This window comes from Malurus melanocephalus, unplaced genomic scaffold (genome assembly GCF_030028575.1).
Source record: "Malurus melanocephalus ecotype Western Australia unplaced genomic scaffold, MMel_1.1 scaffold_214, whole genome shotgun sequence".
In the NCBI taxonomy this organism is placed as follows: domain Eukaryota; kingdom Metazoa; phylum Chordata; class Aves; order Passeriformes; family Maluridae; genus Malurus; species Malurus melanocephalus.
This window is the reverse complement of record NW_026623446.1, coordinates 820782-847298: the sequence shown is the minus strand read 5'-3', so window position 1 is coordinate 847298 and position 26517 is coordinate 820782. Positions and strand designations below refer to the sequence as shown.

The 26517-nt window shown below is 36.2% G+C and overlaps 1 protein-coding gene across 1 annotated transcript in view; it reads left to right on the top strand.

Moving 5' to 3' along the window:
- The window catches only part of POLN (DNA polymerase nu), an 88464-nt gene extending 64815 nt beyond the window's left edge, over window positions 1-23649 (top strand). Inside the window, exons 21-24 of the mRNA XM_057374040.1 lie at window positions 1058-1136; window positions 11793-11860; window positions 20528-20589; window positions 23474-23649. Coding sequence (XP_057230023.1) covers window positions 1058-1136; window positions 11793-11860; window positions 20528-20589; window positions 23474-23542 — 278 coding nt within the window. The 3' untranslated portion in view covers window positions 23543-23649. The remainder of the gene's footprint in view (window positions 1-1057; window positions 1137-11792; window positions 11861-20527; window positions 20590-23473) is intronic.
- Window positions 23650-26517: the final 2868 nt, after the last annotated feature.

Below are 26517 nucleotides of genomic sequence, written 5' to 3'. Positions count from 1 at the left end.
YGGGGAGGTTTAGKTTGGATATTAGGAAAAGGTTCTTCACCCAGAGGGTGTTTGGGCCCTGGAACAGGCTCCCCAGGGCAGTGGTCACAGCACCAAGCCTGGCAGAGTTCAAGGAGTGTTTGGATGCTCTTGGTCATGAGGTTCGGATTTAGTCCTGCAAGGAGGAGGGAGCAGGGAATTGGACTTGATGATCCTTTTGGTCCCTTCCCACTGGAGATGCTCTGTGATTCTCTGATTACCTCTCAGCTGAGTATTTATTATCATTTTGCTGCCTTGCTGTTCTTTGCCCCTACTCTGAAAGCCAAATCATTTGGAAGAAAGAATTCAGAATTCATTGAGTTACAGGGTTGCAAAAAGGACCATGTCTTTGATCTAGGACATTTAGGATATCTAATGGGAGAAGGAAGATTATGGTATCCAATCTTTACTTGAAGGTTTGTTTCTATATTTTATCTGATAAATCTTTTGTGTAAAATGTTTGGTTCAGAACAAAGCCCTTCACCAAAYTTAGGTCTGGAGAGCCATTCTGCCTCTTGATCACCAGAAGTGTGTCATCTATGCTGTACCATGACACTGTTTTATGCACCACTACTCTTAGCACTGTAATGTAATGAATATACGTTACATACACAKGGAAATATGAAGAAGTGCAAAATTAGGGCTCCAAATTGAAATGCAGCACTGAAACCATGTTCTGACCTTTTGTGACAGTAAATTTTAATTGATTAATAGGTAAATTTTAATTAAAGGTTAGAGTTAGATAATTTCATACTTTTTTATAGAAAACAATTTTTCAACCTGTAGTAATGACTGAAAAATTCACCTATAATTAACACATAATTACATATTGTTATTTTCTAGTTTTAATTAATGTAATTATTTCCTCTGTTATTTATTAACCTTATAATCTGTTTCACAAATTACATTAATTGGATCTACTAGTTTTGAAAATTCTTATAATTCAGAATCTTCAGATTGTTTTGTTCCTATGTCAAAGTTCCAAGAAGAGTTTTCTTTTGCATGCTTTAAATTCAAAACTGATCACTTTCTTTTGTAGGTTCTGCAGCTGATCTTTGTAAAATGGCTATGGTGAAGATTTTTGCCTCTGTTGTCAGTTCTCCAACTTTAACAGCCAGGTTAGTAATGAATGACTGCAAAACYRTTTGGTTTTAAGACAAAATTGCTTTAAATGAATGTTTCTGGCGTTTTAAGCAACTCTAGAAATACCATGTGTACTTCTGAATCTTTTAACGAGGGASGGCATGTGGAATGGTTTTATACATTTAAAGTTGTGTCTTTGTGCTTCAGTGGTTGGATCTATAAATGCATCCCACAGTGTTGAAGTGCCCTGGGGTCATTTAAACTCGGTCAGATCTAATTCAGTGGTAGTTCTACACCTTTGAAATCAAGTTCACTGATCATATCCTTCCTGTATTTTGAGTGTATTGTACAGTAGGAATTGAACATTCAATGGGCTGGGAAAAAAAACAGGAATCAGGAAACCAGTGCTCAAGCAAAAGAAATGAACATTTTTTTATTCTTGTATAGATGACTTTAAAGAAAAGCTTGGTCATCATGATTCTCTTCTGTTGTGACTGCTCCGAGTTAGGTGGAAGATAACAGAATGTCCTCAAAGAGCTTGATGCCAGTAGCAGAAATAATGAAGTGTACTTTTCCTGTGGAGAAGTTGGTCCAGACAGCCACTGAGCATTATTATTTGCTGCAATAAAAAGAGACTTTGAAGGCAAACATGTAGAAAAAACCCAAATAACTGCTTTCTCATCTTTGGTAATGCTGTAGCAAATGATCCAGTAGAACATGAATTGGTGCAGTAGAAGTTCAGACAAAAGCAGAGATAGAAAGTAGTGCAGAACATCAGTGTTTCTGTTGTCATCTAGAAAGGGTCATAATAACTGAGCTGTAGCAATCATGTCTTAAGGGCTTCTGTGGGTGTTTAGCTCAGTACAGAGAAATAGGGTTTAGCCTTCCAAATATACTTGGCAATTATGGCTATTATCTATAAATAATCTCTGTGTGTTTGTGTGTGTGTCATTTACACACAGCAGTGTTGTCTTATTTAATCGATGTTTGAAAATATGATTTCTAATTACAAATACAAATTCCAGTTGTTCAATTCAAAGTTTGACTCATTCCTGTGCTAATAATAAAACAACTTCTGAGTGACTGTTAAATGTTCTTGAAACTTTTAAAGCAAAATACAATTGAACTGTTTTATTTTTTAATTTTCTGTTACCAGAAAAAAAAGTGAGTTGCCCACTAAATCTGAAAAGGAAAGTGGTTCTTTGGTGAAGATCCTGCCTGCATTCAGATAATGATACATTTATGTATTAAATGTTGGATGATGCACTATCCCATATTGCATTGTATACTTTCAGATAGATTGTCTGCACTGATTATAATTCTTTATGCTACCTGAGTTGAATGAAGAGCCCAGAATCTGTCAGCTGTGGCATGGGTGAAAATTTCTGCAGCAGCAGCAGTCATAACTCTGAGTTAGATGAGTGATAGAGGAGCAGCCAGCAGCTTTTAATGGAGGGGGCAAGTGGAGGTGGTGAGAGGGCAAAGAACATACTCCCTTCTGTAGTTCCTGCCTGGCACACAGATGTTTAGGTTCAGTAACTGGCTGTTCGTTGTTATTCTGAAAAATCCAAAGTTTTTTGCTACTAATGTCATGTGCGATAAAGCTCATGAACATTTTCTTATCTCAACAGAAAATTTTACTTGGGTTTATCTTTCTCAAAATGAATTCTTTTAAAGAAGTAATGTCACCAAATGGCTAAGGATGTAACAGACTTGGGGAAGTACTGGAGTTGTACATGTTGAAATTCCTTTGCTCTGAAAGAAAAGGGAAATGATTACTCCAGACAACTGAAAAGTATCACTGCCTATCCTGCTTGTTCCTATCATAAATGTCACAGCTTTGGGAAAGACCAACACTGCAAGGGCATTTTAAAATGATAGACAGTTTTAAACAGGAATTTTGAACTTCTGCCAGCAATTAACAACTGGATGGCTTTGCTAGAGGAGAGTATTTTTATAGTCAATAATGGCTCCTTCCTGTAATATTTAGTAGGTACTTACAGGCCAGGCTTGTCAGAAGAGTACAATCGATGCCTTAGTAAATTCTGTGAACAATCCCCTGCTTGGACAGTGGCATTTGAAAGCATCAGAGAAATCTTGCCAAAAGAATATGGGGCTGAAACTTGAAATACCTTGTTTCTGCTTGTCTGCCAGGTGACATTCAGTTATTTTTTCAGTGGTTTGTTTCTTGGTTTTCTTATCAGGCAGGTCAGAATAATGATCCTAACATCTTTCATAAAGCCTTTTGAAAAAAATTGTTGAAAGGAAGCATGTACATAATTGGTGCTCTTGTAACAATGGGAATGCACAGTATGTTTTCCAAAATTAGGAATATAATCAATCTTGTATTATCACCCCATCAGATCATATTCATTGCAAAGATAGCACACTACTATCTTTTCTTCTATCTTCATCCTCTTGTAAGTATCTTTATTTCCCTATTAGAATTTCTAATTTTGGAAACAGGGTTTTCACTTTGAACAGCATATCAAAGAGAAATATCATGCTTTAGAAGTGATTATGAACATTTACACTGGGAGACAGTATCCTATTAAGCCAAGTTTTGGCTAACGCTCAATGTTTTGTCTTCCTTATCTTGGAAATAAAGAAAAAAWAATTCTAAATAAGGTCTTGCAGTTTTTAGTGTTATTTCACAGGTATGTTTTCAGTCTTCACTAACAACACTGCATTCATTGTTCCTTCACTGGAGGCAGTTCAGCTGTGATCAGGCTTTGACCCAACAGTGTGAAGCTTCATTTTTGTGTGACTAGAAGTCAGTAGGTTTTGAATTATTGTTTGCACATATGATACTGTATTTGGAAGTCAGGGAAGGTAATCAGGATACATTTTCATGATGCTTCATCAGAGAGGCATTCTTGATGAAACAGTATATTCCCCTGTGACTGATCAATTCTGTCAACTAGCAGTCTCATTTTTGCCTTTGTGTTTCTTCATCTTTTAATTCAAATACCAGCCTAGCAGATAATGCAGTGGACAGTAAGAAGTCAATCAGTTTGGATTTGAATGAATTTGGAAGTAATTTTACAGAAATCAGGAAAAGTAGCATTAAATGTAATACATATGATACAGMTCTAATATTAGTACAGATTGGCTACTGGCATCAGTTTAATATGGCTGCATTTTGTGTGGTCCTGACAAGTAATCAAAATTTTTCAGACTTCTTCTGTATTGCCTAGATCTTTCTTAAAATGTTGTTCTGCTGCTGCTGGCCAAGTTGCCCACTGAAAATGTGCTGCTGACATAAATTATTTAAGTGCCAGCTTTTACCTGTCTGATGCAATCCACAAAACCTCCACACGATGTTCCCTGCAGGCAGATGATAGCAGAGAAACTTCTGAAGTGAGATCAAGGCATACAGTAATAGCTGAAAGAAAAATTTATGGAACTGATGAGAGTGCAAAGGTACTCAGTGAACTCAGATGTAGTTCTTTTCAGTGTTTAAAACATCACTGCAGTGACAGTCACATGGAAACTTGGTGAGAAAGAAGGATGTTGATAAATAGAGGAAGAATTGCTGCCTATAGCAATTGTACATAATACTTGTACATACTATCATTTGTAAGCTGAAGAAGCACTGATGTTACCCAAAGCCTACCTGATACTACATGAACTTCTCAAAAAGTCATTAAAAATGATAATATCTCAACAACATGCACATTGATTTTAASAGGTCTGCTGAACTGTTGAGCAATTTGTTGTGAATTCACCAATTCTGCTTTTGCACCAATTTAGTATTCCTTCAGCACTGTGCCACAAACAYACAGCTTTACTTCTCAACATGTCTGGAGCCTAGTTAAAAAGACAGGTTCAGCCAAAGACCAAATATAAATGAGTGATCTGAAAAGGAGAAGCCAACCAGCAAATGAATGCAAAAGGTTATTTCCTTGGTCTCAGCTTTTCAATAGCAGTGGATGTTGGACTTTTGTATTTCTTCCTCAAGGAGCAAACACCATAACCAGCTTAATGATTTTCTCTGCTGGTGAGTTGTAAATGCATTTCATGTCTACAGATAGCTAAATTAGATAACTATGAAAAATTAGTTAGAAACTGTGTTATTGTCCCAGAAACAAGCATTTTGTTATRTCACCTAGATATTTTCAGATACAAGTCACATGATAAATCACAAATTATCAATTTCTTGGAAGTGGCTTSAGTTTTGGTACAACGCAAGAATCTAGAGGCATTTTTATAAGCTGTGTGGGGACTCAGTCATTGTTACTTTATAGACTGTAATCTCTCAGATTCATACAAGAGAACATACTAATGAACCCAGCTTCTTGACTGCATCATAGTTACAAAGAAATACATTGAGTAAAATGCTTAGGCTGCTGCTATGTGTGTCGATTTTCTTTAATTCTGGGCATAAATCTTATGTCCCTTTATCTGTTTCTTCATAAGTTAAGGAACTGTTTTTATTCATGTTTCTTCTCTAGCAGTTAACCAGGGTTTTCAAATAAATGCTTTTTGCTGTGGTATTCTGCCCACAGTTCCCACACTGTATATGCACAAAATTCCCAACCCCAATTGCTGGATTAACTCTAGCAAAATGGTGRACACTTAACCTAATACTGGAGAAACTGAACCACATGGAAAAGATAAATTTTGGATTCTGCTTCAGAGAATAAGACTATTGTTTCACAGAGAAATGCTTTTGTTTCTGTAGCAGAAGGAATCTTCCCAGGTCATATTGCACYCTCCAATGCTGTTGTCCAATGTGTAGCTCTTTGCCTCCCAAAGAAGCCAAATAACATTGAATTTCTAGACAAGCTGTAACTTAGAAAAATCATCACTTTCCTCAAGCAGCCAGAGCAGTATTTTGCGAATATCCACAAGATGGTGAGCTGTTACCTGAACACTTCATGCTCAGTGAGCCAGAGCAAGTCAGAGTAATTTATTCTTTATAGAAGGAGCTAAGTATATTTAATGTGTTGAAATATCACAGCCAAACAGGGCATGCATGATGTAGYGGGTTTTTCACTGTTCCTTTATGTAAAACATTCAACACAAATAAATATGTTTCATTTATAAAACCCTTTTGTAGGTCACCTTTTAGATTGGTATGTTTTCAAACATTTTGGATACATGCAAAAATTCTATTATCTTTAATTAGCCATCTGTTCAGTTTCCCTCTCTTCATGATGTGGCTGCTGAGAAAACCCATTTCACAGGCTAGCTGAATTTTTATGATTAAAATGTTAAAATATCTTAGTTTTTATTACAAAACCACAAAAGAGGTAGCTTAAAGTTATAGCAAGGAACATTTGTCTCTGCAGGCATGATGTATCTTGAGCTGTAACTTTTATGCTTGCAAATTAGAAATCCTGATAGGTCCAGCCTCAAAAAAAAAAAAAAAAAAATTCTACATGGTATTACAAAATTATAGTAATCCCGTTCCTTACTTACCATGGGCATTCTGTCCACTGGAATCTGTGTACTTCTGTGGGGAAACTGTGGCACAAATAACAGGTAGTATTAGTAGTATCAGAAAATAAATTAGGAGTGTTTTAGTGTAGGGAATGTAGATATTTCTAAAAGGAATTGGATCCAACTTCCATCTGGTCCATTATCACTGAGTGTGGCCAGTAGCAGATGCTTCAGGAGGGAGGTGTAAGATTTGTAGCAGGATAGCCTGTCTGTCTGCAGATTTTCATCTTCTTCTACTTGTGGGGATGTCTAAGGTCTGAAACATAAGATTTAGAAGTCTTCTTCCCAGAAAATCATTTTATGTCATAATTTCTAAATGTTCTTGAAATCCATGCAAGTGTTTGTTACATCAGCAGCCATTCTGGCTTTTTCTGGCAAAGCGTTTAATTATATGCCTTTTAAGTCAATATTTTATTTTATTACATATTCAYTTATTAAGTGTGAATGTATGAGTTTGTCAAGTCATTAAATTATTTTTTTAATTTTAAAAACATGAAACACATTTCCATTTGTTTTTTGGTTTTGGTGGCTTGCATTTGGTTGGGTTTTTTTCATATTCCCCCATTTGTCTGATTTCAAAATATCGTATTGTTTTAATCTTTTTTTTTCCTGACCACTTAACAGCTTTTATGGGTTTTGGTTTTGTTTTAAACTTGTTTTTATATACCAAGCTTTTAACTGTGTATTCCCATATCTGCAAGTTTGACGTCTCCCATTAGGCATTTATTGGTTTGAAATTCAAAACAAAAAATGTAATATTACTAGTTGCATTATTTTATTGATTGACTTAATTATATCAAAAAAGGGGAATAATGCAGGATCAGAAACAAGGATATTAATATTTGGGATATAAAATCTGATAATGTTGCATGATTTTAATTTCAATGATCAGAGACATAGTTCTTTTTTAAATAAGATGAAAACCTTGTGGGACTAGAAAATGACAAATACTTTAAAAATATTTTAAAATATATTTCRAAATGTTTATGGTGCTACCAAGTGATCATTAGTTCCCCATTTAAAGCAGTGTACTTTTAGTAAAATTTTTATGTTTACATTTTTATTGTTCTTATATAAAAACATAACTACTTAACTACTAACATTGTTAYATGTTCTTAAGATGTATTATAGGATTTTTTCCACTAGAATTTTTACTGAAACCATTAAGTTTAAGGATTAAGGATTTAAAATAATTCATATTCACTCTTTCTCCAAAGAGAATCCTTTTCCTTTAGGAAATTACTTGTTCAGACGTGATTTAATTCTCAGTATGTCTCCAAGTTAGAAATAAAATGTATAATTTGTCGTGGAAATTTTACACTGGAGTTCTCTAGTTCAGAATCATATAATCTGTGACCTGGTGCTGTGCCATTTTTTTTTTCTGAAGATGTAGAAATATCCAACAGGAACCATCTTAAACTTTAGTCTGGGCTCTCAGCCTGGTTCTTGGTCAGAGTAAGGTATCCTTGGTTCCTTACAGAATTATAGTTTTAAGATCATTGAGTCCAACTATGTTATGCATGATGATCAAACCCTCTTATTTAAAGCTTTTCTAGTTRCCTAATTTTAAACCTTCTTTTCATTTATTTTCTATTCAAACTCTTGAAACAGACAGCTTGATGAAAGATGGAATCATAGAATCAGTTAGGTTGGAAAATACCTCTAAGGTCATTGAGTCCAACTAGCACTGGCACTGCCAAGTCCACCACTAAACTATTGGTGTTTTAGATTTTATATTATCTTCCTACAGACCAGTCTGAAAGCAAAAYCATTTTATGCTTTGGATGTGTTGTTAACAGCAGTAAAAATTTCCCTGGTGATGCAAGAATGTATCACAAAAAAGTAGAGGGTTATTCTTTGTCTGATTTCAGGGRTCCAAAATGTATGCAGGTGTTTTGGGAGGTGGCACCCCCATAAGTCAATGCACAGAACTGGGGCTTTGCAAGTGTGAGCTCAGAACATCTAGGTCAGAACCAGCTTTAGTCCCTTGTCTGTAGAAGATGCACGAATTTAATTAGTTTAAGATCTCTTGATACATTCTAACATCCCAAAACACTGTTAAAAACCTCCTCCTCCTTATAAAGACTATGACAATTTTGTCTTTTTTTCTCCCTCTCCTACACTCACCACTGCTAGTGAATATACCTACACTGAAGCCTGAAGCATGTCATGCCACAGTGCTCTTGTTTGCAGTKTAGACAGAAAGATGTTTCCTTTAATGATAGAGAAAAATACAGTTGCTCACTAATCAGGTAACAGCTATTTTGCTGAGTTCAGTGCAATGGTGTCCTTATTTCTAGGTGTCTGAAGTAGTCATGGGAAACCTCACAATTCTGTATTTTACAACAGAGGAGCGCACACCTCAAATATATTGATTTACCGTAAAAAACAGAATCCTTTTTAGTTCTTTTATTAGACAACTGGACTGGTACTATGGAATAGTATGCTCTAACAATATGGCTTCATAAATACAATACCATGAAAAAATCTTTTGAGAACAGTTTAATTAGTTTTGGCATGTATAATTCATTAATATAATTATGATATAGTAGTGATAGCTGGTGGATCCATTGAAGGACTGGGAAGTTTAGTCTCTGTGTTGCTTTATAGGAAACTGGAAGAATGACCTATGTAGTGTTGAAGAGAATGAAAGATATTTTCTTTTTAAAATTCTATAGTGCAGCATAACAGTTTAAGATGGCTATTGTGTGCTGGGCACACTAAACTGGTGTCAAAAGCCGTGTTCAGATGGGAAATCACACAAAATTTTCTGCATTTGGAGGGTGAGGCTGTAGCACTATTTCTAGCTCCACACCACAGACAAACTCAGATGCAAGTCATAATGATCAGTGAAGGAAATCATATGTACTCATCAAAAACGATGCCTAATTTCCAGACAGGCAAGAACATAGTTATTAAAATGCTAGTTTCTAAATCAAAGGCATTCTTATCATCTGTAGAATTGAAAGAATACTAGTCTCTCCCTGGTTTGCTGTTTCTAATCCAGTTGGCCATACCTTTTAACACAAGATGATGAGAGGAGCTTGCAACTGCAATATCCCTTCAAAGTGAAAAGGATTCAATTAAGCTGTTAAGCAAAAGTATGCAGTTTTTTTCAAACTTCTTTCACTCAGACTGTGCAATGGCTGGGTGGGTGCATGCCGAGGAATGGCGAAACCTGTAAATTTTAAATGTACAAATTGCTTTGATTTTTTCTTTCATCTTTATTGATGTCAAATTGAATGCTTCCTTCTGTGGAACAGCATATTGCATGCAAGTGTTATTATTTAAGAAAGCCTAAAAAAATACAGGTGGCCTCATACTGTAAAACCAGAACCCATTAAGTTGCTGTGAAATGTGCAAGAAAAAGAGATAAGACATCATCAAAAAGTATCTAACTTGTTTGATGAACRTTAAGGAGGAAATAGGGTATCCTATTTCACTTCTTGGCATCAATCTAGGAAATAATTTTTAGCATTAATTAAATCTTCTGTCATAGCTTTCATTTGAAAATAAAATTTCAAATACTCATTTCTTAGATCTCACAAATATTAACCCCATTTTCTAAGTGAATGTGCATTGCTTAGGAGAGTAGCAGAGGTAGACAGAGAGCCAGCAATGCCAACTTCTAGTTCTGTATTTAGCAGAAAGAACATGGTCCTCGATTTCAAATGAATCACTAGATGTTTAAGATGGGGCAGATGTTAACTCTGCAGCTCCGTGCAGTTCCTGAGTTAACTGGCAGTGTAACTGAGCTGATGGACTGGGCTGTTCAGGATGATGTGGGTGAGAAACAGGGTCCTTTAGGCCAGATGGAGAGCCAAGCTAAAAGAGCTAGATGGTTTCAATGGGTGAACTGGAGCAGGTAGAAATGTATCWAGTCTGTTTTGCTGTCCAGAGAGAAAATTTGAGTTAATTTACATTACTACCACAGGTTTTCAGACACACATAAGGTAGCACTTAATTCTGATCCAACCCTGACCCTCCTGTTTTAATTTTAGTGTGGAGGTGAGGTGATCAGTTGTTACATTGCTGAGAGGTTTTGAAAATTCTATTCTTCCMTTCCTAAATCCTGCTAAATTTATGATGTTTTTATGTGTATTGTAAGTTCTTCTAAGAAAGGACTTTTTTTTTACCAAATATTCAGAATATATGATGCATGAGACACTACTCTGGTACAAGCAACAACCAGTCTATCTTGTTTTTATTGCATTGGTTTAATCAATGCAATTCTTTTCACTTATTCCATTGATTCAGTGTTTATTCATCTTTAATATTCACTGTTCTGATCTATACCTTTTACATGTCATTTCAATGGTTATGAGGACACTCTTGCTTTAATTAATTTACTTGAATTAGAAATTGTRACTTTTCATGTTACTGTATTCTCTTGCTACAGATGATCCTAGTCTTTTCATCTATTTCTTTTTTGTGTCCTGTGYCCCAATTTCCTATTAGAAATATGTTAATCTGTTTCACTCTGCTTCTGACTGTGTTGTAAGTGACTAATAATTTAAGATCTATTATTAGAGCTCACCACACTGTTAGTCAATGTCACATTGTAATTTAAGGCAGTGTGAAACTATCTTAAGAAGCTGTGAAAAGTTATAAGTCATACCCATATTGATGTTTCAGCCATTTGTAAAGAACTATTTACYTGAATAACKGCTATTATTAGGAAATGGTTTTAAGAAAAGTCTACAGGTGACATTTAATATAAATCAYGGAATCACAGAATGGTTTGGGTTTGAAGGCACCTTAAAGATCATTTTGTTCAACCCCTMAGCCATGGGCARGGATGCTTCCACTAGACCAGGCTGCTCCAAGCCCMATCCAGCCTGGCCTTGAACACTGCCAAGGATGGAGCATCCACAACTTCTCTGAGCAGCCAGTTCCAGTGCCTCACCAATTTCTTTTTTATATCCAATCAAAAAAAGCAGCTCATATTAACAAAACACGGTCTGTCTCCATAATTTCCTGCAGTTTTGTGCAAATTTTATTGATTTTAAGTAATACCTTGTCATGTCATCAAATCCCTGAATGACATTTATGAGCTAGCAAGCACAATTTGGGTTTAAAACCATGGCCTTTATATTTCCAGAACATGGGGAGGGGCAATGCTTTTAAGTCCATTAATGATTTTTTCATTTTCTTTGGAYGTTTACTTTTACTTCAGCTTATCCATGAATGGAAAGCACTGTTAGAATTTTTTTTTCATGTTATCTGATGTCTCTGAAAATTTTCAGGYTGATTGCTCAGATCCATGATGAATTGTTGTTTGAAGTGGAAGATTCTCAAATCCAGGAATTTTCAGGTAAATGCAATCTCTCTTGCTCTTTCCCTCCCACCCCATTTTTGCTCTCTATATCCTGTGGAGAACAGAGAGAATAAAGAACTAATGTAGTAAGAAGAAGCACATTGATTCTCCCAATTAAGAAAATGTATAGTAAGCAGATTTTTCTGCAASTCCTTCACCACTGGCTCTTATGTAGATAAAACATGATACACTCATTTGGAATTCATTACCATGCTTATTTATATTTAGTTTTTTTAATTATGCTTCCATCATCCACTGTGTGAATCCTSTAAAAGTAAATAATATTTCCTCTAAGGTTTTAGAAGGAAATAAACCAGTTTGAAAAGTACGGTTTAAAAAGTAACTTCCTAAATACCTTAGATTGGGGCCTGTTACATAAAGTATGAAATTTTTAATGTTAGGTTMTAMCATCCTGCAATTTCTAAGTTAGTTWACTGCTTTTTTATATTAAGAAACMTTTATGATGGCRCTCTCAAKGTTAAGGTTAGTAAAAGTTCACGCCTGTGTTTCTATCCTCTCATCTGGTTTACTTTCAGACATTATTCCCTAAGCCAGAGTTTGTCTCAGCATCTGGTACAAATTTAGCAAGGCCAGCGAGGGCACATAGCAGACGGTTGGGTCTCTTCTCCATTAAGTAGTGCATTTATTCCTGTAGGCACCAAATGTTTATTCACRAAATTTGGTCTAGTTTGAAGCTCAACAATATGTTTGGCTAAACCAATTAGCATAATGTCACTAATATTTTAAATSAACCSATACAAGAARTATCTTCCATTATAGCCTAAGCATKTGATAAAAAATTAATTTCATCTTYCMGTGCTGCATTCRTTTGAACAGTGCAATTTGCTATATTAGTCCCATTTCATCACTGRTCCCTCTTGTGAGTAGTAGTTCAAAATGAGAACATTAAACCTCTATCTAATCTAAACAAACTACCTGGGAAATATTTCAGCTCAATATATTCAGGGCATTGTAATGAATTAAGTTAATATATTAAYGTCTGACCTCTAAATAYAGGAGTGAAAATCAGATTTAAATTAAAAAAAACATGATACAATTTATTGGAGATTGCAGTATCTATTCAGAAAAGATGTCTAAAAGTGACATAGTTTCAGAGTTATGAAGTGTAATACATTGAAAGAGATCTGTAGGACAGCATAGAAGGATTTTTATTATCTTATTTTACATAAATTGGCATTAATATAGAGCTAGTATTATACCCGAAAGACAAAAATGATTCATGGTTTCTTCTACATATAGAAAACCATGGTTTTTGCCCTCATTGGGTCAAATTCAGATCTCCATTACTAGTGTGAATTAGCAAATTTGGAAAAGTCAATACTTTTCAAGTATAACAGAAAAAACCTTTAGCTATCGTATGTATAATAGTAATTTATTATCCCTCTATAGAAACATGATGACTAGAGGCTTTTTTTTTAATGAAAATACCAAAAGAATGCAGTTCAAATACTCAAGATTGGAATATGCACTGCACAGCAATTAGTTTGCTGATCTCCAGGTCTAACTCCAGTTGTGCTTCGAAGTTATCACCCTGTAATTGGAGTCACTGAGATGGCCTGTAGAAAATGGACCTGGGCATTCTAGAGGTCCGTGATATCTTGGAAATTGTCATTACATTTAACATGTCAAGCTTGAGTGTTCAAGAAGGAAGTTTGTTTCATTCTGCTGATTGAAGATTGATTTTTCGGTTTGTCACTACTTTGGCCTAAGAGGTAAAGAAAAAAAGAAAATTTTGCATTACAGGAACATTCAGATATAATCGTATCAGACTAGAAGAGAGAAAACATATCCTTAACACAAAAGACCAGTCTGAGACATTGATTTCCTTCCTCTTTATTCATCATTGGGGGAGTCTTACTTGGAGTACTATGTCTGGTTCTGGCTGCCAGTACAAGACTGGAGCAACTGCAACTCAGGGGACTGGAGCATCTCTTGTATGAAGACTGGCTGAGAAACCTGGGATTGTTCATCCTGGAGAAGAAAAGGCTCAGGGGATCCTATTGCTGKATATATATGCCTGAAGGGAGTGGGCATAGAGGGAAAGGAGGTGGTGGTATCCAGTGACAGGATCAGAGGCAATGGGCACAAACTGAAACACAGAAGGTTCCTTCCCTCTGAAGATCCAGAAACAGTTTTACTCTGAGGGTGACTGAGCACTAGCATGAGTTGCCCTGAGAAGTTATGGAGTCTCCATCTYGGAGATGTAAAAAAGCCATCTGGACAAGGGCCTGGGCAACCAGCTTGAGGTGGCCCCTCTGAGCAGCAGGGCTGGACCAGGTAACCTCCAAAGGTTCCTTCCACCTCCCTGACTCTGTGTTTTGTGAATAGTTCTGCTACCGGTAGAAGAAAGAATCCAAGATGTCTTTTGCCAAAGTTGGTGCTTCTTCAGTGTCATWAATGAGGATTTTTTTTGATCTGAATAGGCACAGAAAGGGTGTATCTGCACTGGCATCTCACTTCCAGTCAGAAGTACATGCTGAAGCAGATCTCCCTTTTGTCCCAGTCCGTAGTGTGAACACTTTCAGTTCACATCACACAGCAGTCTGAGAACAGTTGACCTAGATTCCTTTCAGATGAAACTAAATAGGAGCTCTTTTCTCCTAATCTTTTCCAATTATTTCAGGAGCTGCTAACTGAGGTAGCAGTTTAGATATTTGAGTGCTAAACCAAAGAAGTGTCAGTAGGATGGGTGCTCCTAATTCACTTTAGTGCTTTGAAAGTYCAATCATGGTTTTCATCTCTTTACCTAAAGTTCTTTCACCCTTTTTTAAAATCCTTACTCTTCTTACTTTTATTTGCCAATATTCTTTAGCTGTCAGCTTTGTCTTTACATATCTAATGAGCTTTTGTCCATTCAGAAACTTCAAATTACAGAATCTGCTGACTTGCAGTTTCCAGCCTGCAGTTTAATGATCCAGAGAGAAATCTCAGTTGTACAGTCACAAAGCTCAGCAAAGGGAAAGACGTGGACTTAAAGCTAAAGAGCGGTGTTTGAGGGTTTTAATGGATTACACTTCAGTCCTGTGTTATTCTCCTGCATTTAATGTGATCCAAGAAGTACTGGCCTACTATTCAGCATGTTTGCATTCTGATTCCAGTCATGCTTCCGATCTACGTTTTCAGGAAAGCAACAACAAATCTATGTCTCTGTTTTCTTATTTGGAGAATGCATATGAAATTAAAATATTTTTGAGATTTATGAATGAAGAACATGAAGGTAAATAGTATTATTTCATTAGATCATAGTGCAGAATATAAGCCTTCTCAGCAGCATTTCCCTGATGGAATTGTCTCTTTTGAACTGTTTCACAACATTAAAATGTCTATTTGCTTCTCTATTGAATGGCTGAAAATTGTCACAAGGCATCATAATAATGGTGCATTCATTAGTCGTGCTTTGGACTTCATATGCTCCACTAAGAATTTTCAGTACTTTAGAATATACAGAAATCCATTTTACAGTGCATGTAATAATGCACAGATGATTTGGAATCTTTTGAATCTAATGAACAAGAGGCAAGCAGAAAAGAGTTCTTTTTTCCTAGATGTACTTCTGCACAAAGTGCTGCATGAGGTGGGTCATCACAAGGTCTTTTCTGTATTTTGGAAGAATCCTTTCTTCATAAAGAATCCATCATCCATGGTTTTGCAGTACACATATGGCTCACTCTGAATGGACAAGGCAGAACATAATTTATTTATAACAAGGTTTTGAGTGTCCAAGCTTTGACATACTTTGAAATACAATGAAACACATACTACTCTGAATAGTGCAATTTTTATCAGAGATATGACATGTTATTTCCCTGAATTCTCTGTTTAGGGCAAGAACATGACAGCAAAAGAGCTTTTTAAAATCCTAATTTCCTATTAGAGAGTGCTTGGGAAGTTCAAATCAAAACATTTGGCAGAAATTCTTTTGGCTTGGGCAGAAGACTCTCAGCTTTACCATCAATAATCTGCCTGGTTTCTAGCCAGCTTGCCTGTCTGGCTTCCTCACATCTTGAGCTCTCCAGCAGCCCAGGAAGCAGAAAGGCAGATGATATTATGGGAATGCCAAAACTTGGATTCTTGGATCTGAGAAGGCTCAGCATCTCTGAGTCCTGAAATCTGTGTAATCAGGTAGACAGTCTGTCCCCAAATCAGTCTGAAAGTCTGTGTAGAGACTCTGGAAGAGTATTTAGGAATGGCAGAACCCTTTTTTTTATTTTGTGGGGACTGTTTGTGGCACTGCTCCATGCTATGTTTGAAATGCCTCTTTGCCCTTGGATTATGCTGAATGCATTACAGCTAAAAGGGGGAATACACTTTGGGGTGAAAAAAAGCAGAATGAGGGTTTTTTTTACAGTACAGAGATACCTGTAGTTGCAACAAATCTGGCTTCTAATGTGTGTTCCATAAATAGCTGGTGAGTTTGAAAGGTGAACTTTGCCAGTGGTGATTACAGTGGATTCTTCAATGTCTTTCTCCCTGCTTAATTGCATCCATTAGTGATAATTAAATGAAAGATACTTGGTACTTGAAACAACATTTTTTTGTCGAAATATATGTATTCCAGTGCTTGGTGTTCAATATCATAGTGCATTAGAGTAATTTTTAAAAGTGTTTTTTTTAGAACTCATTTATAATCACACAATATTGATCAAATTAAAGAATTTCTGGATCTGGGTTTTTTTTTTTTTTTTTTTTTTTTTTTTTTTGGTACATGTACAATGTAGAGTTTGAAACAAATTTTTCTAATATTTTACCAGGTATAAAATATTTCCACTGAAGTACTTACCTTAAATTTAAGAACAACAAAAGGACCAGTGTAAGAAAAAAAAAATTAAGATAAACTAAGCCTATTTACTTTGCTATTTGGATCAATTGCTATGTAAAAAACAGTATCTTAGACTTTTTTTTTTTAACATCTGCCCTTACACATTTTTGGCTCACATACAAATTCCATGAAATTTCATTTTATTCTGCTACAATTTTATGCTTACTGGGTATTGAGGCAGCTGCACAAAAATGTGCACATGTTCAAAAGGAGACCAAAGTAACAGAAGAGCAAAAGAACGAACTGGTCATCACAAGTTAGTGACATTTTCTGTCCTCTGAGCTGCCTTTTTCTAACTTGAAAAACACTGGTGCATAAACTAAAGATGCCTCTARATAGCTTTCAATTTGCAAAAATCCCTGTTCCATGGATCATATATCTGGCCAGCTTTGACATGTTTCTGGAGTCATAATTTCATAGGTGAGTGCACTTGAAAAATGTCTTCAGTTCGATAGGGACAAATAAGCTTTTGTTCCACAGCAGGCATGCGTGTCTTTTCTTTGTTCCTATTCACAGCACTTTCAATAAGCATATTTATTCTGGTCAGTATCAAGAAAATCTAATATATGTTAAAACATTTGTTAAAAATTCAGTTCCTCTATAATCTTGTAACTGCTGCCACCATTTTTTTTAATGCATAGTATTTTAGCACGCATATTTAGCACTTACAAAGCATCTCAAGATGAGTRTAATCAACAACTCTCCTAATTGCTGGCTATGGATTTTGAGAGATAAGTTGCAAAGATTGGGAGAACAGCTTTTTACAGATGCTATTGCAGTATATGGCTGGCTGTAAAGGAACATTTTAAAATTAATAATTTATGTGCCCCAGATATACTAGATTCTTGACTGAACAGAAATAATCATTATCCCCAAAGTCTCCAGTCTAAATCTTAGAAAAGAAACAAAAAAATTGAGAGTCTTAGGGACAGATCTATTTAAACACTGGGGTTCTGTTTTTTAGTGACTACACTCTAAAATTTATATGAGATAAAGAAGATATAGTTGTATATGTCTGATTATTTATTCTGAGCCTTGAGAAAGAGGGAAATTTTCAAGGAGATTTGAGAAAGTAGTAGGAGAATCAAATACTGTGTACATGAAACTAAAGGGGACCTCTCTTGTGATTACATACCCCCATGCCATATGGTCTCTTTTATAAAATATCCTCTTCATATGAAAAATTACTCCCACTGAGGACTATTCCAGAATTTCATCTTTCCAAAATCTAGAACTTTAAATTTCTGGCCTAAATGTATTCAGCCACTACACCTATTTATTTTTGTGCAAAGACTGTAATGTAGTTTGAATGCTTCCTTCTTCACTGTTTACTGTCTTAGCAGACCACTGAACAGGAGTGGTAATCYAGCTGCTTTTTCTTGATATTTGCAAAGGAATGGTTTCAAAAGGCTGAAATGCAGGCACAACAACTTCAGATTGCTTGAAATGAATGGCTTTACTATGCCACCCACTAAACTCTGGGTAGAGAAGAAGTCAGTGTGACATGAGAAAGAGAACAGGGAGCTGAACTGACAGAAAAAAAGGAAAGAAGAAAATGAAGCAAAATGGAGAGGTTTTTAATGGTTGTCAAAGTGAATGAGGAACCATTGGGTTTGTTCACTGATGTGACCACTTTAATCTGTGCATTTTAAAATTAAGAGTATTTAAGAATGCAGCAGAATTCTGATTGTGCCAGATGCCTTGGAGCAAAAAGTGTGTGAACCAACAGAGAAAGCTGTTGCAGTCATTGCTGCCATCATGAATCCCCTTTCGGGGATAACAGTTAAATGGAACAGAACTAGTCAGATTCAGAAGTCTAGAGAACTAGGGGAAAACTGGCCTAACTCAGTGCATAGCAGGCAGCAGCCTTTGTCACATCACTCATCTTTTAACSCAGGAACTGATGTTGCTGACTCATGCTCCATCTTTTACTGTCTGTTGGAGCTCATTTTGTCAAGAAAACCTATTCTTCCCCTTGCCCAAATGCTCTATTGCTGTTTATTTACCTAACAACACAAAAAATATTAAGATGCAGAGCTGAGGRTGCCTTTCATAAGTGTCTGGTAGAACATACAGAGCTGAGTGATTCTGCATGAGYGGTGCAGAATTCAGGTATTATCCTCTCAAAAGTTTTGTACAGTTACAGYTTGGAAAAAATGTTTATCCAGGACTCACTGGCAACATAATGAAGCTTCTGAAGGCATCCCACCTGGCTGGGGTGCCCCAGCATCTGCTGCATTGCTGACCTCCTGGAGCTGACAGCTTGTTGAAATTCAGAGTGGGCTTCTCAAGACAGAGGCAGTCCAACACTCCTCTATTAATAGCAATGTTGGCTTGCACTGGATTACAAATGAGTAATTATTTAGGCCAGCACTTCYCCTTTCACAATCTGTGGGTTGCAGYGTTTGTTTCCGCATTCCAAAAATGTTGCTCTGTCCCACATTGGACCATGAACTATCTCAAATCTAACATGAACCAAGTCTACGGGTGTAGCTGTACATGGSTGTTCCAACAAGTATTTGGTTTCCTCAGCTCTGGCACTTCATCTGCTGTTGCTTTGAGTTCCTGCATAATTCGGACTTCATGGAAAAGCTTATGACAGCTCATTAGCACACAAGTCTGAGTGAGCCAGCACGGTCTGAACACTGTTCAGGCACAAGCTGGTTATCCTCATCATTATTATCAAGCCAGCCTCAGTGTCAGCGACGTGACACGAAACGTTACAGACTGCTCTTCATTGCTGGCATCATTAGAAAAGGTTTTGGCAGCAGCCAGAGCAACAACATCCACAGCTTCTTAGAGTTCTTGTCGCTCCTTTGCCTCTAACCTCAGCTGCCAAAGAGCTGTGATGTGCAGCGAGGGATAACTTCAAAGGAAGCTGCTCAGTAATCATGAGGGTTTCGCTCTAGCAGTTACCACCTCATATCACAGACCCTGCTCTTTCTCAGCTCTGTGAGGCACATGACACATACATTATTTAGTCATCCATCCTGTCAAAGCAGTGGARGTTCTAGGGCCACCTGGTATTCCTATTTCATTTTCACTAGCCAAAAATTACTTCTGTTTTAAAATCCRTTGATCCATTGAATCTCTCTTAAWTTTTTATTAGAACACTTGGTGTTGCAGCAGCAATCTTTGTCAAGCAAAACACTAATTAGCAGGAATTATGACAAATCTGATCCCAAATGATTGATTTGGAATAATTATAGATGGATTCACAGAGTAATACTGAGCATAGTGTTATGGCATGATGAGTTGTTAAGTTACATGAATTATACAGAAGTTTAATTGTTTAGAGTCTTGATAGCTCCACTATCCCACAGGGAAGATTTTTTTTTTTTATTATTTTTCATTTTGTTCTGATCTTTTTACTTTCAACAGTATAATATTTTTAAAAGTTCAGACTTCTTGTGGGCTTTTTCCCTAGTTTCTTTATTTTGAGTTTTATGGCTGCACAAGAAAATTAAGTGTATAAAATGCTATCAAACTCATCAGTCATGAGTACTGAACTTGAAAACTGAGCACTCACACATGGTCTATATACCTTTATATGAACTAAAGTAGTGCTGTGCTTCTTTATATATGGGATATATAAATTAAATAATTCTGCAAATGTTACCCTAAAATTCAATTTAAATTAAGAAATTAAGATGTTCACAGGAGATAAATTATAACTTTAAAATAATCTGGAAAAGTTGTAAATGGTAATTTTTAATGCGGGTATTATGTAACAGAATATAAATCRTGAACATATATATAGATATRTATATGTAACAATTCTAACATGGAAAAWAAAGCTGTAGGTTTTTTACTTCACCTTACAGCACTGGTAAAAAGCACAATGGAGTCCCTGCAGCAAACCACAGCCTTGGAAGTRCCACTGAAGGTAGGGACAATTCTGAATTTCCATTACTTTCTCAGGCATACTTAGATTTGTACGCTATCATCATCATAGTAGGAATCTAGCAACAACTATTTTCCTTTCACTTCAATTGTTTAATTTTTATATYTGTGGGTAATTGCTTTTTCATATTACTACAAAAATTCCAAAGGAAAGTAACTGAAAGAAAGTCTACTTCCCCTTTTGGAAAGTGGGATTGTCATAACAATGCAGAATGATAATTTTAAAATCTATTTAATTTATTGCCATGAAACTTCTATTGGGTGTGGTAGAGTGAGAAATATGTCCCTTTAATAAGCTTTCTAGATGTGCCAGGCATCCATTACTGCTGAAAAAATATTGCAAAAGAATCTTTCTTCAGTAATTTTCACTTAGAAAATGAGTCTATTTAATCTTTCTTTGTGGATGCCTAACACACAAAGCAGACAAAATTACTGGTCATTGCTAAAAGTAGAGAACATCATCTGCCAGACCAACATCTGTAAAAAGTGAGTAGATAACTACAGAGCTATCTATGTATTGTACCCAACTGTAATTACGTTATAAAATAATTGCGTTTTTCTCTCTTCAAAGCTGGTACCCATCACTGTAGCTTACTGCTCAGCTTTTGTTGCTTGGTGAAAGACTGTACCTCATGGGAATCCCCAAACTTAAGTGAGCAACAGCCCAAGGGTTTCCAGTTTCCTGACAAATGGAATACTTGGTGTTGCCAGGTCACTCACTCAGCAGTAATACTCAACAAAATTCAGGGACAGAAGAAGGTTTATTCTAATTAYTTCAGAAATGGTTGCAACATACAGACTTGCACTAATGGAAACAATTGTAAAAGAAAACTACTCTGTAATTTCTGTCTTGTATTTCTTCCTCCAGATCTTCTGTGTCTAATTCAKCATTCCAGACACTTTGTGAGGCTTTCTCTGGAGGTCTTACAGTTACAAGACCCTTCCTGAGTCCTTAGGGAGCTCATCCTTCCCACAGAAATTGAGAAAGGATAATGAGGGATATCCAAGACCCAAATTACTCTTTCTGCTTCCCATAGTGGATTTCCCTCTCATYGTTCACTTAACCCTTGCAAGATTTTACATTCTGGTTTACCAAATAAGCTCCAGTGGGACCTTTTGGCTGTACTGGGATTATAAATTTCTTGCACTGATATTCCCAAACTTAGCAAACTGCAATTYTGTGGGCTGCTTACATTATATGCCCATGCTTGTCTTTCTTTGTTACAAATTCCTTGGGGAAAAAAAAAAAAAAAGAAGCAAGAACATTCTTCAGGGTATGTTACAYTTAAATATTTTTAATTGCTGTATTTGATACCTGGCATTCATGCTGCTGTAAGGTTCATAAAAATAATCAAACACGGTATTATTGATGGCATACAAAGTGAAAAGCAACACTATAGTCCTTCCTGGATAGATTTAGGGGACTTGGTCATGTCTTTTTCAGAGGTAACAACATTCATCCTTTRTCTGAGGAAGTCATTGTTATGAAATAAATATGAACACTGTAATAGGTTTCTAAGAAAGACAAATATTTACATGGTTACTGAGAGCATTTATGGTTACATGGGTGGAATATCATTTTAGTGTTACATTTTTCAGACTAACCATTAAGCAGCAGGTTTCAATGTCCTGTAGACAAATGGGACATACCATYTTATTCACCTCTGTCTAAGGTGCTTTGCTGTCACACCCTGACAGATTCATCTCGATGCATGAAACAAATGGATTCAATATGTATTTCCCGTGAGAACAGTAATTCTGTTMAATACCAACTATGCTTTAATAGGTGAAAAGAAATGCATTCTTGGACAATAAGTATTTCTCTGGGGCTTTCAAAGATTAGGACTTTTTAGTAGGCAGTAGAAGTATTTGGAGATACACATTTCATTACCCTTGTTTGGTCTCCTTTTCCTAAGCAAATTACTGTCGGAGTTCTGACATGCTTTTGCTCATACAGCACGTYAGACTGCATCCATCATGAAGATATTTCATCTTCCTCTGAAGCATCACAGAGATCAATGGCAGAGGCCAGATAGAAAACATAAAGTTTGATCTCAGAGAAGAAACTGAGAGTGATCTTTTAAAAAAAAGTCTGTATTTTTGTTCATGTTGTTTACTCTTCTATACAGTAAGAATATGTCTTTTAGGATTAGAGGTGTTGAAGATGAAAAGATTCYTGTGAAATGCTCCTGCTCTCCTTCAGCAGACTTTTTTCAGCTAAATATGTATTATGTGCTCTGTTAATATGAATATTATTTTTTAATATGGAGACAAAATGTCACTAAAGTAGAGCACACATATAGTCTTAGTGGGGAGAGATCTGATTTCTTTTTCTTCTTTGAGGTAAAGGATGCTTTATCTTTGAAGTAGTTTTTTTTCCAAAATATAGTCCATGCTAATGAGGCAGCTTTCATGTCAAAAAAATCTACTGTGTACAACAGCACMAAGAACTGCAAAACAAACTGAAATTAAACCAAAGCAACTATAAAAATAACCCAGAATTTGAAAATTGGGGGATAAAAAAACCAGTATCTTTATGCATTACTGACCGAGTTCCTGATGATAAACATCAAAATCATCATTTGTAGCTCTTTTGATAAAGCATGATAARATGAATTTTGCCTTAGTGTGTTCCTTGCAATTCAGTAACACGTATTTGCAATTTGAAAACTAAAGGTTGATTTAAATTGTTAAAGTATTTTTATCAAAATTGTAGCAACAATTGAGTATTAATAGAAATGAAGAACGTTTCATATTGGTTAGGCACATAATCCAGAGCAGTATCAACATCCAAAGGGAAAAGCAAAAATAGTAATCTTGCTATGTGTGATGTGTTTATTTGTTTAATTTTTTTTTTTTTCTGACAGGTTCCCTTGAAAGTGATTCTCACCRCTGGGAAATCATGGGGGTGTATGACAGAATTGCAGGAGATGTAAAGCAGTCATCGGGGATGTTATTCAGTACCCAAACACCTCATTGGCCTGTGCTGATTCCTCGCTGAATCACTAGGCAACAGCGCTGCTGGATCTTTCATAAGCACCTAATACTCTGCATGTGAATTTTTTTACTTCATTTTGTCTGTAGCCCTAGGCAACAGCAGTGAGATAAAACTGGTTTTTACCAGTTCATTGTGTTTCCTTTAGCCAAGGTAACCAGCGGGGAGCTGCTTTTGTTCACAGCTAAATTACTACATGTAAGAAATGAAACAAGACAGTATTAACCCTTTGGGAGCATCACAAATATATTTGAGTTACATGGATGTTTAGACTTTAATGTTAAGTATTTTGTGAAGTGCTTGTGTAAAAATACTTATAAGCTGACAGTCTTAACTGTATCAGATCCTTAACTGATGTGTTCAGCTTATTTTGTATTTCGTGAGTAGAATGTAACTGCTTAACATCACTTATAAAATGTCCTGTTCCCCAGACTTAGAATAAGAGTTAATGACCTTAATTTTTATCTAGAATTTTAGAGCAAAACAAGTAAACAAAACTAAAAGCCTAAGTGCATTAGAAATAAGGACATTGTTGTCAATTCAATTAATTTTAAACTGAATGTGCACAGTAGCCTTAGGATACCTTAGGGGAAGTATTACAGTTTTTCTAATCTATTATTTTTTTTTATTGATATAATGCTAAATATTGTTTAGATAAATTTTAGGATTCAGCCTTATGCTTTTTAGGATTCCAGCTTTTACTTCAGTGTGTGTATATTTTATTAATAATTTGTTTTTCTGTAGAGTTTATTCTTTAAATGAGATTTATTTCATAACATTACTGTTTTACAAATTCTGCCTCTGTGCTTGTGGAATATGAAATTGTCSTTGAAGTCTACTGTTTATTCAGAAGTTGAAGTCAAGCACAAAACTTTTAAGAGTTGCTCAGTATGTTTCAGCATTAGACRTCAAATGGTCACAGTAATACAATTTAAATTTTAGAACTGTATTGTTGGAAAGACTTTGCAGTGTTTTTAATTTGTGTAATTAAATAATTTTACTTTGCACTTAAACCCATTAAACTATCAAACATTGTTTCCTTATGTTGCTTATTAATCATACATAACCYRTCAGCTGAAGTGACTCAGTAGTTTYCAAAAACTGATTCTTATAAAATTAGCATTGACCATGTAAGGAGAGTCAGAACCTTCTGCATATTGATTGGGGTCAGCTCTTTGGTSGGGGAGTCCAGCCTGCATGGCTGTGACACCGTGCCAGGTCCTGTGAGCAGGGCCTGATCCCACCTCTCCTGCAGAGAAGTGGTTGCACAAGTTTTCTGCATTTTGCTATTTTCAATCCCGCTGTGTTTGCAGTGGCATTGAATAAGAAGTGTGAAATGTTCTACTGTCTCATCTCTTTCACTCCTCTTGAAGAYCTACTGGTTTTGGGAGGCCTCTATTAGTTAAGCCCTGATTTTCTAAGGCTACATTTCTAACCTTCCTACTGTATGGAGGAAATCATCAGGTTTTGTACGTTCCCAGATGATTTCMACCTTGTGTATTTTTCTTAGGATTCATACTTTGCAGTTAGATAGATRGTGTATTTTTTCAAGCCCCAAAGAGCACTAGGAATACCCTTCAGCCTAACAAAAAACAAGAACAGGCTTAAGAACAAAAAGAACCTCAGTCCAGTTGTGTGAATTAACATCTGTTCAAATATGAAGCTCCAGAAATGCAGAGGTCACCATAGAGAATGAAWTTTCAAACACAACCCTTCACGAAGACTGTCAGTCACAGTTCCCCAGACGTGCAGTTTGTGTAGGTTGTCATGCAAGCAGGCAAAGTTAATATTTTTTTCTCCCTTTGCCACAGTTTCTTCATGGTTTTTAATTCCCAGAGAGTCAACTAACAGGAAGAAGAGGGCCAYGCAATAAAACACCACATTACCACATGTCCAAGGGCTCATTCTGTGTACAATGATGTGAGAGCAAAAGACAAAGTGGCCTARTTTTGGAGGATTGTTCCTGACCAAGTCTCGAGACTTTGTGAAGTTTGCATCCCCCCAACTTGCAGGATACATGCCATGAACTTGGGATATCATTCCTGTGYTCCAGAGTCTCTAGTAAAGAAACTGAGAAGCTTTCTCCACTTGAGAAWGAGTAGTGTTTACAATTCATTTCCCAACAAGATCCTCTGGACAAGGCATCAGTTTTACCACGCTTGTGTGCTGATCTATGTATAATCATAAAATCTGGGCAGTGCAGTTTTTCCAAACTTTAGTCAGGGTCTGAATCTAAAGAGCCATTATAGGGAAGCAAGGCCAGTCCTGACCACAGATTTCCTCCCAAATAAATACAGGTGAAAATATTCAGCRTTTGATGACTGCCTGGAATTCCTTTGGGTGACGCAATAACTTCACACCACAGAACTGAAGACCCTTATTGTAATAAATAACCACCTTGTCAGGTTATGTTAGGTCTGTGTGAAAGAGACTTTAAAACATGGTTAGGYTTGAGCAGGAACAATCATAAGAGCACTTTTCAATCCTTAAAGCTCTTGATTTCATCTCTAAAATGATTCCCTTTTCCTCACAATATGTGAAGAGATACTGGAAAAGCAAGAAATAAACASTTCTGTTTGAATTGTAGAGCCCCACAAAAGTAATGATCAATGAGCATGGGAAATCACAATAGATGGGGAGAGGGAAATTGCTGGTTTCTTAGTTTCAGTTATCCTTTGTGAGCAGGAGTTTCATTAATTGATTCTCTGAACACAGTAATAGCCCCGTTCGGACTGATTTGTGTCTGGGTTTAATTTCAGGCATGCCTTTGGTGGTCTGAATCTTCCCTTAGATCATCTGTAAATCTCTTTGTTTGCCATGTGCGGTAGTGGAGAAAGCACTATTTGAAAATACTTAAACTCAGTGTGTGTGTGAAATGGAACAGCTCAACTGTTTGCAGTTGTTTGCATGGGATGG